The sequence below is a fragment of the Pongo abelii genome, chromosome 1 (assembly GCF_028885655.2).
Source record: "Pongo abelii isolate AG06213 chromosome 1, NHGRI_mPonAbe1-v2.0_pri, whole genome shotgun sequence".
NCBI lineage: Eukaryota > Metazoa > Chordata > Mammalia > Primates > Hominidae > Pongo > Pongo abelii.
The window spans coordinates 24,439,860-24,452,991 of record NC_071985.2 but is presented as its reverse complement, the minus strand read 5'-3'; the positions used below and the strand labels follow the sequence as shown (position 1 = coordinate 24,452,991).

Below are 13,132 nucleotides of genomic sequence, written 5' to 3'. Positions count from 1 at the left end.
GCATCTATTGAGATGATCTTGTGATTTTTGTTTTTAATTCCCTTTATGTGGTGTATCACACTTATTGACTTGCATATGTTAAATCATCCCTGCATCCCTGAAACCCACTGATCATGGTGGATTACCTTTTTGATATGTTGTTGGATTCAGTTAGCTAGTATTTTGTTAAGGTTTCTTGCATCTATGTTCATCAGGAATATTGGTCTGTAGTTTTCTTTTTTGGTTATGTCCTTTCCTGGTTTTGGTATTAGGGTGATACTGGCTTCATAGAATGATTTAGGGAGGATTCCCTCTTTCTCTATCTTGTGGAATAGTGTAATAAGATTGGTACCAATTCTTCTTTGAACATCTGGTAGAATTCTGCCATGAATCTGTCTGGTCTTGGACTTTTTTTGTTGGTAATTTTTTCTGTTACCATTTTATTCTCACTGTTTGTTATTGGTCTGTACAGGGTATCTAATTCTTCCTTATTTAAGCTAAGAGGGTTGTATCTTTCCAGGAATTTATCCATCTCCTCTAGATTTTCTAGTTTATGCACATAAAAGTGTTCACAGTAACCTTAAATGATCTTTTGTGTTTCTGTGGTGTCAGTTGTAATATCTACTGTTTCATTTCCAATTGAGCTTATTTGGATTTTCTGTGTTCTTTTCTTGGTTAATCTTTCTAATGGCCTATCAATTGTATTTTTTCAGAGAACCAGCTTTTTGTTTTATTTATCTTTTGTATATTTTTTGTTTCAATTTCATTTAGTTCTGCTCTGATCTTGGTTATTTTCTTTCTTCTGCTAGATTTGGGTTTGGTTTGTTCTTGTTTCTCTAGTTCCTTGAAGTGTGACCTTAGAAAGTCAGTTTGTGCTCTTTCAGTCTTTTTGATGTAAGTGTTTAGGGCTATGAACTTTCCTCTTAGCACTGCCTTTGCTGTATCCCAGAGGTTTCAATAGGTTGTGTCACTACTGTCGTTCAGTTCAAAGAATTTTTAAATTTCCATCTTGATTTCATTTTGACCCAGTTGTCATTCAGGAGCAGGTTATTTAATTTCCACGTATTTGCATGGTTTTGAAGGTTCCTTTTGGAGTTGATTTCCAGTTTTATTCCACTGCGGTCTGAGAGAGTGCTTGATAAAATTTCAATTTTCTTAAATCTATTGAGACTTGTTTTGTGGCCTCTCATATTGTCTATCTTGGAGAAATGTCCACGCACTGATGAATAGAATGTATATTCTGCAGTTGTTGAGTAGAATGTGCTATAAATATCTGTTAAGTCCATTTATTACAGGGTATAGTTTAAATTCATTGTTTCTGTGTTGACTTTCTGTCTGATGACCTGTCTAGTGCTGTCAGTGGAGTATTGAAGTCCCCCGTTATTATTGTGTTGCTGTCTATCTCATTTCTTAGGTCTATTTGTAATCATTTTATAAATTTGGGAGCTCCAGTGTTGGGCACATATATATTTAGGATTGTGATATTTTCCTGTTGGACAAGGCCTTTTATCATTATATAATGTCTCTCTGTCTTTTTTAACTGCTGTTGCTTTAAAGTTTGTTTGTCTGATATAAGAATAGCTACTCCTGCTCATTTTGGGTGTCCATTTGGTTGGAATGTCTTTTTCCACCCCTTTATCTTAAGTTTATGTGAGTCATTATGTGTTAGGTGAGTCTCTTGAAGGCAGCAGATGGTTGGTGAATTCTTATCCATTCTGCAATTCTGTGTCTTTTAAGTGGAGCATTTAGGCCGTTTACATTCAATGTTAGTATTGAGTTATGAGGTACCATTCCAGTCATCATGCTATTTGTTGCCTATATACTTGGTTTTTCATTTTTTTTGGTTTTTTAAATTGTATTTTTTATAGGTCCTGTGAGATTTATGCTTTAAAGGTTCTGTTTTGATGTGTTCCCAGGATTTCTTTCAAGATTTAGAGCTCCTTTTAGCAGTTCTTTTAGTGCTGGCTTGGTAATGGTGAATTCTCTCAGCATTTGTTTGTCTGAAAAAGACTGTATCTTTCCTTCATTTATGAAGCTTAGTTTCACTGGATACAAAATTCTTGGCTGATAATTGTTTTGTTTAAGGAGGCTGAAACTAGGGCCCCAATTCCTTCTTGCTAATAGGGTTTCTGCTCAGAAATCTGCTGTTAATCTGATAGGTTTTCCTTTATAGGTTACCTGGTTCTTTTGCCTCACAGCTCTTAAGATCCTTTCCTTTGTCTTAACTTTAGATATCCTGATGACAATGTGCCTACGCGATGATCTTTTTGCAATGAATTTCCCAGGTGTTCATTGAGCTTCTTGTATTTAGATGTCTAGGTCTCTAGTAAGGCTGGTGAAGTTTTCCTCGATTATTCCGCCAAATATGTTATCCAAACTTTTAGATTTCTTTTCTTCCTCAAGAACACCAATTATTCTTAGGTTTGGTCATTTAACATAATCCCAGACTTCTTGGAGGCTTTGTTTATATTTTCTTCTTATTATTATTATTATTTTGTCTTTGTTGGATTGGGTTAATTTGAAAACCTTGTCTTCGAGGTGTGAAGTTCTCCCTTCTGCTTGTTCAATTCTATTGCTGAGACTTTCCAGAGAATTTTGCATTTCTATAAGTGCATCCACTGTTTCCTGAAGTTTCGATTGTTTTTTATTTATGCTATTTCATTAAAAATGTATCCCCTCATTTCTTGTATTATTTTTTGACTTCCTTAAATTGGGCCTCACCTTTCTCTGGTGCCTCCCCGATTAGCTAAACAACTAACCTTCTGAATTCTTTTTCAGGTAAATCAGAGATTTCATCTTGGTTTAGATTCATTGCTGGTGAGCTAGTGTGGTTTTGGGGGGCTGCTAAAGTACCTTGTTTTCTCATACTAACTGAGTTGGTTTTCTGGTTCCTTCTCATTTGGGTAGGCTCTGTCAGAGGGAAGGTCTAGGACTCAAGACTGTTGTTCAGATTCTTTTGTCCCACAGGGTATTCCCTTGATGTAGTACTCTCCCCCTTTTCCTAGGGATGTGGCTTGCTGAGAGCCAAGCTGTAGAGATTTTTATCTCTTTTCTGAGTCTAGCCACCCAGCAAGTCTACCAGGCTCCAGGCTTGTACTGGGGGTTGTCTGCACAGAGTCCTATGTTGTGAACCGTCTATGGGTCTCTCAGCCACGGATAGCAGCACCTGCTTCAGTGGAAGTGGCAGGGGGATAAAATGGACTCTGTAAGGGTCCTTAGCTTTCATTGTTTAATGCACTATTTTTGTGCTTGTTGGCCTCCTGGTAGCACTTTCTTTCTTCCTTTTTTTTTTTTTTTTTTTGGAGATGAAGTCTTGCTGTTGTCCCCCAGGCTGGAGTGCAATGGTGCAATCTCAGCTCACTGCAACCTCTGCCTCCCAGGTTCAAGCGATTCTCCTGCCTCAGCCTCCCCAGTAGCTGGGATTACAGGCGTCTGCCACGATGCCTGGCTAATTTTTGTATTTTTAGTAGAGACGGGGTTTCACCATGTTGGCCAGGCTGATCTCAAACTCCTGGCCTCAGGTGATCCACCTGCCTTGGCCTCCCAAAGTGCCGGGATTACAGGCGTGAGCCACTGTACCTGGCCCAGGAGGTGGCACTTTCAAGAAAGCCTCAGCTGTGGTAGTATGGGGAGGAACAGGCAGTGGGCGGGCCCTAGAACTCCCAAGAGTATATACCCTTTATCTCCAGCTACCAGGGTGGGTAGGGAAGGACCATTAGGTGGGGACGAGGCTAGGCGTGTCTGAGCTCAGACTCTCCTTGAGCGGGTCTTGCTGTGGCTGCTGTGGGGGATAGGGGTATGGTTCCCAGATCAATGGAGTTATGTTCCTAGGAGGATTATAGCTGCTCTGCTGTGTCATGCAGGTTGTCAGGGAAGTGGGGGAAAGCCAGCAGTCACAGGCCTCACCCAGCTCCCACACAACCCAAAGGGCTAGTCTCACTCCCACTGTGTCCCCCCAATAGCACCGGGTCTGTTTCCAGGCAGAGGGTGAGCAGGGCTGAGAACTTGCCCCGGCTACCCATCTCCCAGCTGCAAAAGCAAGTAGGGCTTTCGTGCTTCCTCCGCCTATGGAGTCTGCACACTGGATTCATGCCCTTCCCTGAGTTCTGACCAGGAGACTTCTCGATCAGTTCAAATTGCTACAAAGTTGAGCTAGAGGTTTTCTTCTCCCTGTGGCCTTTTCTCAATGCCTCTGTCAGCCCCCCACAAGGACCCCTGTGAGGCAAGGCAGAAATGGCTTGCTAGGGGACCCAGTGAGCCCACAGGGCTTTTCCTGCTGCTTCCTCTACCCCTGTATTTTGCCCAGCTCTCTAAGTTGACTAAGCTCCAGGTAAGGTCACACAACTCATGCAGATCTTCTTTCATGATCTAGACCTTCAGGTTCCCTAGTGAGGGTGTGTGTTCAGGGGCGGATGATCCCCCTTTGCCACTTCCACAGTTTGGGCACTCTCAGTATTTCGGCTGTCTCCCCAGTCCTGCAGGAGCAATCCACTTTATTTAGAGGGTCTGTGGGTTCTCTCAGCTTTCCTGATTTATTCTTGCAGTCATTCTGGAGCAAAAGTTCATGATGTGAGCCTCCACATGCTTCTCTGTCCATCCAAGTAGGAGCTGAATCTAGTCCTGCCTCCATCTGCCATGATCTCTGCAAGTCAAAACAATCTATTTAGAGAAAGAAATGCACTAGAGCATAATGATGTATATCCAAGCATAATAATTACTTTTGTAATAGGAATAATAGTTGGAAATAGCCTAGGACTTGCTTACTTTGTGATGAGGCTGGGAATTAGTAGGAATTGGTTACTATTTGCTGGGACCTAGTTGAAACATGAGCACCTTTGTCTCTTTTAGAACCTACACTGTGCCCCCAGCATAGCTCTATTGTTCAGTTTTCTCCCTGACTACTATTGATGGTTAAGGAAACCAGTGCCAATAAGCTGATGATGTATTACTCAGCTCTTTTACAGAGATGAATAATTAAGCCTCCCCATCTCAAAATAATAAGGAGTTAATACGTTAATATACATACATCGGAATTTCTCAAAGGTTGGCGTAAAAATGACATGTATTAGAATAACTCAGGATGATTTAATTTTCATTAAAAGTGAAAAATTCTGGGCTTCATCCCAAACCTATTCAATTAGAATCTCCAAGGATGAGGTGTTACAATCTGTAATTTAACAAACTGCAGGTAATTCTACGTATTCTGAAACTTGAGAACTGATATGAAGGAAAGTCTAGGAAAAAAAAATACACCAAAATATATATGGTGATTGTCTGTGGGTAATGGAAATTCAAAGAACTTTTGCTTTCTTCTTTGTGTTTTTCTGTTTTATTTGACATCCTACAATAAGCATGTACTGTCTTTGCAGGGGGGAAAAAGAAACCAAAGTAAAATAGTTTTCCAAAGTAAATAAGCTATCGTCACAAGTCAGTTACATTAGACTATGCTGGTTATATGTTGGTCTTTTCCGTTACAGAACCCTCTGCCTTTTATATTTTTATCACTCAAGAAAGCATATTGACATATAATCCATTGTAGTTGAAAAGTGTTATTAAATAAAAATTTAAACATTATTGATTACATATTTTAGGTTTTCAAACTTGAGTCCTCTGATGCAACAGAGACTGATGATAATATTTTGGAGGAGATAGAGAAAGTTGTTAAAATTCCAGAAAATCACAGTAAGTGTTACTAAATTCAAGAAAGATGATTAACTAATATAGAAGACAAACTCTGAACCAATATGAGCTATATTTATATGTTTAAACATGTTTTTTGACTGGTAATATTTTGTTCCTGTACCATTTATTTGTTCGTATGTTTATTTAAAATTTGGGTAGTGTTACCACATATTATATTACAATGTATACATATATATATATAATTACATTATATAAGCACTATGGCTTAAATAGTCCTTCAGTTTATAAAAGAACCAAGTGGATATTAAAGGTAGAAATAAATAATGATGTGATAAGCACCAGCGGCAATCTACAATTTGCCACTGATATTGCCTCTGAAATGGGACTCCAGACAATTTGTACATTTCCAGGCCAAAGCATACAACCCAAGTAGATTTATCTAAAGTGAACTGCCACCTGTAATATGCCAGACACTTTACTATGTGCCATTGGGACAAAATATGTATATGACCTTGTCAGTCTACTGGAGGAGCACTGACCATTGCTTTCCCCACTCCAGGTTGCACCTCATGTCAACACATCCACCATTAGTACATATATGATCCAGACTTTAAAAGAGATTTCTGCTTCTGCTTCTACTTTACTGAATATTTGTGTGTTATTTTGGGGAGAGTACAGTGATTAGGCACCATTAGTTTCCTTCGTGGGACTTTAAGGCTGTTCCTAGGGCAGGTATTTGTCAGAGCACCTCTTAGCAGTAGTGGCTATATGGATCCTAACTCTACTCTTGGATTCTTCTGGGATATTTTAATATCTCTTCAGTGGTTATCTATTTTCTGTCTTCATAGTGACCTATTCATACCTCCCCTACCCTGACCAGTGGATTTTCTAAAACTGTGGAGCACAGTGGTGGGTGTACCATGTGTGCTATGGTCTAAAGGTTTGTGTCCCTCCAAAATCCATGTGTTGAAATTCTAACTCCCAAGGTGATGGTATTAGGAGGCAGGGGGCCTTGGGGAGTTGATTAGGTCATGAGGGTAGAGCCCTCATTAATGGCATTAGTGCCCTGAAAAAGGAGCTCAAGAGAAATTCCTCACCCCTTCCACCATGTGGAAGAATGTGCCCTTCTGTCAACCACGAAGATAGCACCCCCAGACAAGGAATCTGCTAGTGTCATGATCTTGGACTTCCAAACCTCCAGAACTGTGAGAAATAAATGTCTATAGTTTATAAGCTACCCAGTCTAAGGCTTTTTGTTACAGCAGCCCAAATAGACTAACACCCTGTGGAAAGAGGAGTAAATGGGTTCCAAGTATAGTATACTTTAAACTCTGTTTGATTATTTCTTCAAAGAACATCTATTTCCCTTTGCTATTCCCCAAGGGCAATATATCTAAAAAATATTCTGGGGTAGAAGGGCAAACTTACAAATCATATTATTATGCAAAAGGTAAAATTATAGCTGTTTCTCCTAAGAAAATTGTAAGGGTTAATTATCTAATTCAACAATCTAAGAATGTCTAAACAATGCTTAAAGCATTATTAAGTATACTGTATGAATATTTATTCATATTCAGTTATACCAGGGACTACATATAAACACATTCACTCTAGTGTTTTCTAGGATATCTTTCCTCTTAGAAAATATTTTCTAAGTAAAATAGAAAATTTGCAAGATTGTAATGAAAGATTACTCACATTAGTTACATAAAAATATTTTTATCTCCAGATTTTGATTGGCAGTGGATTATCCTAGATGGCCCAGTGGACACCTTTTGGGTAGAAAATCTGAACTCTGTGCTAGATGATACTAGAACATTGTGCCTAGCAAACAGTGAGAGAATAGCTTTAACTAATAAAATAAGAGTGATTTTTGAAGTGGACAGTCTCTCTCAGGCCAGTCCTGCTACTGTCAGCCGATGTGCCATGGTCTATATGGTAAGCTTTCAAAAACAAATGTTTTAACAAAGCAGAAATGCTGTTTATGATAGTAACTATTTATTATTTACAGCATTTTATGTTTATTTTATTTTTACCTTTGTATCCAGCAGCATGAACCCAATAGTTCCAAACCTTTGTGTCTCCCAAAGCCTCATAATCCAGAATTGAATGTGAATTTAATTATTACTGTTTTAATACTACTCTTAGTAATTAGAGTGTTAGTATTTTCCACAACTGTGAGTAAACAAATAGACAGGTTAGGCTGCTGATATGAATTATTTTTTCAGTAGAGGAAAATCATCCTGAGGCCTTTTCATATTCACTCTGACTCTTAAGAACTTGGGAAACACACTATGAAGACAGTGGGAGGGAAGTACAAAATATAACATGAAGTTATTAGCTATAGTCTCTGTTCTCTATACATGAAGTTATTAGCTATAATTAGCCCTATGCTCTAATCTACTTAACTGAATGTTATGAATAAATATAAGTATAGGGCTTACTTCTGGGTAAGCAGTACCCCTCACCACATACACATAGCCTCAATACACCTTCCTACACATAATCCCCCAACTGTTTTCTTGTAAGACCATAGTTAGAAATGACAAATCATTCCAGAGAATGTTAATTCCTTAAGCTACTTTGATCATTTGCCCTTTAATGAATGACAATTCTAAGTCATATTTATCAGAGGACAGTGGTGAAGTAAAAAGAGAGTAAGAAAGTAGGAGGATACCATATTTTTATTTATTTACATAAGATTATATTTTGCTTTTTATTATTAGGATCCTGTTGATCTGGGATGGGAGCCTTATGTTAAGTCATGGCTTCTGAAAACTTCTAAAATTATAAGTCAATCAGGAGTGGATTGTCTTGAATTCATGATTAAAAATAGTGTCCCAGACGGACTACAATTTATAAAGAATCATCAGAAATTTCAGCCATATCCTATGGAGGACATAACAATCGTCATGACCCTCTGCAGAATTCTTGATGCTTTCTTTGACTTCATGGGTAAAAATGGAGGATTTGAACAAAGTGAGTTTTTTTCTCTAAGTCGTATCAATGATACATCTTAGCTAGTCAATGCCAATTTATCACCTTCTATTAGATTTTAGAAAATTTCTCAAAGAGGAGGCATTTTTAGTCTCTTTGGACCAACAACAGATCTGCACATGGAACAAATTAAAAACCATTTATAGAGGAACATATCAGAAGTAAATTAGTATCGTACAACTGTTGAAGGATCACAGGAAAAATGATTGTAAAGAACCACTAGAGGGTCTCTATTAAAGAACAATGTTTTCACTGTATTTTAAAGATTCTTAGAGTTAGAAATAGTGAAAAAAAACCTGTTCAGAATTCCAGGTGTAAGTTGTAATCACACAAAGGCATAATCATGAAAAGTAGTAAAACATATGTTAAGGAGGGATAAACAGATTCAGAAAATCATATAGTATTATAGATAAGGTATTGGAATTGTCTCTGAAGTCAGAATCCCTACATTCAAATACTAGTTTTATGCAGTTTTTGGTAAGATGGCAGATTAGCACAGGCTCCCAATTCTCTCTCTGAAACCAATCTCGAATTCATCAAACCAATATAGAAATCGTTATAAATCCCTGAGGTGTGACGTAAGATGGTTAGATCCCAACAAGAGGAAGCAGCAACCCTGAACAACCCTGGATGCCATGAATAGGAGATAAAGTGGAAGAAAATATTTAGGTGTGTACATTCCCCATCAACTCAACTCTGAATGGGCTATTGTCCATCCTTTGCCAGTTAGCACACCACAGCACAGCCAGGGGCAACAACAAAATGTCCCATTGGCAGGGAAGCCTAACTAGGTTAGGGAGTAGGTAAAAACATATTTTCTCCTACTGCCACCCCCCTTCAAATCTTAAACCAAGATTATTAAAAAAAGAGAGACCACACTTAGAAAAAGAACAGTGCCAGAGTAGATATAAGTTGTTAACACACAAGTGACCTGCTTTGAAGAGTGACTACTCCCTCTGCAGATTCACACTTCTAAATTCATCAGAAGTGCAACCCAGTAAAGTTGCAGTACTGGAAACAAAGCAAAAAGAATCAGTTAAAAAAACAACAACTGGAGGTCAGAAGTAAAAAAAAAAAAAAATGTATTAGTTAAAATAACATAATAGATGGGTTGAATGCTGGATTGGTTAGCTGTATAACAGATTAGTGAGAGCCATAACAACAGTCAAGGAACTCTCAGAATGCATCAGGAAGAGCTAAAGAGGTTAAATATTATGTATTTTAAATATACAACAAATATGTTTCTATAATACAGAAATGTGTGTATATAGTTGAAAGATGAATAAAAATTGAAAGGTTAACGTTCATATAACAGAACCTCCAGAAAGATACAGTAAAAATAGAGGGGAAGAAATCTTTCAGGAAATAATTGCCTAGGAGTTCAGAGAATTAGAGAAAATATGAGACCTAAGATTGAATAGGATCCTTGAGTATTAAACATGACAAAAAGTGAAAACCCACATCTAGAAATGTTAGATAGATATATTTTCCTACACCTTTTGGATGTTCTGTTCTTTTTTGTTTGTTTTCTTTTTTCTTTTTGTGTTTCTGTTTGGTTGATTTCTATTGACTTGTCTTCCAATTTACTGATTCCTTGCTCTGCTGCATGCAGTCTGCTGTAAGCCCATTGAAAGAATTCCCATATTTGATATTGTGGTTTTTATTTCCAGCATTTCCATTGACCTTTTTATAGTTTTCATCTCTCTGCTGGAATTCCCTCTTTGTCCATGAATGGTTTCTTCCTTCAACATTAGATCTTTTACATTTTAATCATACTTTTAAAAAAAAAATTCCTGTCTGATAATTTCAACATCTGGCCATCTCTGGGTCTGTTCTTTTGACTGCTTTATCTCTTGGCAACATGACTTTTCTTAATCTTGCTTATTTTTATGTCTCATAATTTTTAATTGAATACCAGATATGTGTATAAAAGAAATTAGAGACTGAGGTATATAGTAGTTATACCTGGAAATTAGCATACTTTTTCTTCAGCCACATTGTTCAGGTAGTGGCACGGTAGGTTGAGTCAATATTGACCTAGATTTGGCTGTTAGTGTTACTATAGTTACCTTCAGTGCACCACAGACTTTAAATTTTCCATGTGCCTGTACCTTTCCTGGCAATAGATTGCTGTTGTTTGTTACTTGGTTCAAGGCTCATGGTGGGAACAGGGGAGATTTACAGGTTCTCATGTTATAGCCTCATTTTAAGGCAGGGTCTGTGCACCTGAGCCTCAGGCATGGCATTTCTCAGCAAAGAAACAATTTATTGTGAATAGCTATGTTCAATATCAATACATGAATAATACCTAAGATTAAAGAACAATTCTAAAGAATTTCAGAGTGAGAAAGACAACAATAACAAGAGAAGATGAACAGAAGATTTGTTAATATCAATATGGTTCAAGAAGAAATGAGGTAGTATTTTTAAAGTGTTTTATATTTAGCTAATATATGATTTAAGCGTGAGAAGTGCCAGTCTGCAGGTCCCAGCGAGATCAATGCAGAAGGTGGGTGACTTCTGCATTTCCAACTGAGGTACCCAGCTTATCTCATTGGGACTGGTTAGACAGTGAGTGCAGCCCACAAAGGGCGAGCAGAAGCAGGATGGGGCATCACCTCACAAGGGAAGTACAATGGGTCAGGGAACTCCCTCCCCTAGCCAAGAGAAGTTGTGAGGGACAGTGCCATGAGGGACAGTGCCATGAGGAACAGTGCATTCTGGCCCAGATACTATGCTTTTCCCACAGTCTTCGCAACCTGCAGACCAGGAGATTCCCTTGGGTGCCTACACCACAAGGGCCTTGGGTTTCAAGCACCAAACTGGGTGGCTATTATGGCAGACACCGAGCTAGCTGCAGGAGTTTTTCTTCATACCCCAGTGGGGTACTTACTGGCCTGTAACTCCAGTAAGACAGAATCGTTCACTGCCCTGGAAAGGAGGCTGAAACCAGAAAGCCACATGGTCTAGTTCAGCAGATCCCAACCCCAGGGAGCCCAGCAAGCTAAGATCCACTGGCTTGAAATTCTTGCTGCCAGCACAGCAGTCTGAAGTTGACCTGGGACTCTCGAGCTTGGTATGGGGAGGGGTATCCACCATTACAGAGGTTTGACTAGGCAGTTTTCCCGTCACTGCGTAAACAAAGGAACTGGGAAGTTCAAACTAGGTGGAGCCCACCACAGCACCGCAAAGCCACTGTATCCACACTGCCTCTCTAGATTCCTCCTCTCTGGGCAGGGCATTTCTGAAAGAAAGGCAGCAGCCCAAGTCAGGGGCTTATAGATAAAACTCCCATCTGCCTGGGACAGAGCACCTGGGGTAAGGGGTGGCTGCTGCTTCAGCAGACTTAAACATTCCTTCCTGCTGGCTCAGAAGAGAGCAGTGGATCTCCCAGCACAGTGCTCGAGCTCTGCTAAAGGACAGACTGCCTCCTCAAGTGGATCCCTGACCCCCGAGCCTCCTGACTGGGATAAACCTCCCAGCAGGGGCCAACAAACACCTCATCCAGGAGAGCCCCGGCCGGCATCTGGTGGGTGCACCTCTGGGATGAAGCTTACAGAGGAAGGAGCAGGCAGCAATCTTTGCTGTTCTGCAACCTCCACTGCTGATATCCAGGCAAACAGGATCTGGAGAGGACCTCCAGCAAACTCCAACAGACCTGCAGCAAAGAGTCCTGACTGTTAGAAGGAAAACTACCTAACAAACAGAAAGGAAGAGCATCAACATCAACAGAAAGTAAGTCCACACAGAAGCCTCATCTGAAGGTCACCAGCATCAAAGACCAAAGGTAGATAAATCCATGAAGATGAGGAAAAACCAGCACACCAAGGCTGAAAATTCCAAAAACCAGAATGCCTCTTCTCCTCCAAAGGATTACAGTTCCTTGCAAGGAAGGCAACAAAACTGAACGGAGAATGAGTTTGATGAACTGACAGAAGTAGGCTTCAGAAGGTGGGTAATAACAAACTCCTCTGAGCTAAAGGAGCATGTTCCAACCCAATGCCAGTAAGCTAAGAACCTTGAAAAGTGGTTAGAGGAATTGATAAGTAGTCTAGCCAGTTTAGAGAAGAAAATAAATGACCTGATGGAGCTGAAAAACACAGCAAGAGAACTTCATGAAGCATACGCAAGTATCAGTAACTGAATAGATCAAGCGGAAGAAAGAATATCAGAGATTAAAGATCAATTGAATAAAATAATGCATTAAGATTAGATAAAAAAGAATGAAAAGGAACAAACAAAGCCTCCAAGAAATATGGAACTATGTGAAAAGACCAAACCTACATTTGATTGGTGACCTGAAAGTGGTGGGGAGAATGGAACCAAGTTGGAAAACACTATCCAAGATATTATCCAGAAGAACTTCCACAACCTAGCAAGACAGGCCAAAACTCAAATTCAGGAAATACAGAGAACAATAAAAAGACACTCCTCAAGAAGAGAAACCCCAAGACACATAATTGTCAGATTCACCAAGGTTGGAATGAAAAAAATGTTAAGGGCAACCAGAGAG

General features: G+C 39.2%; 1 protein-coding gene across 6 annotated transcripts in view; it reads left to right on the top strand.

The window, feature by feature from the left end:
* The window catches only part of DNAH14 (dynein axonemal heavy chain 14), a 499,118-nt gene that overhangs the window by 280,485 nt on the left and 205,501 nt on the right, over window positions 1-13,132 (top strand). For all 6 annotated transcript variants that reach the window (XM_054519536.1, XM_054519533.2, XM_054519594.1 and 3 more), the window contains 3 exons: window positions 5,571-5,661; window positions 7,352-7,560; window positions 8,349-8,601. In XM_054519536.1, the coding sequence (XP_054375511.1) occupies window positions 5,571-5,661; window positions 7,352-7,560; window positions 8,349-8,601 (553 nt within the window). The remainder of the gene's footprint in view (window positions 1-5,570; window positions 5,662-7,351; window positions 7,561-8,348; window positions 8,602-13,132) is intronic.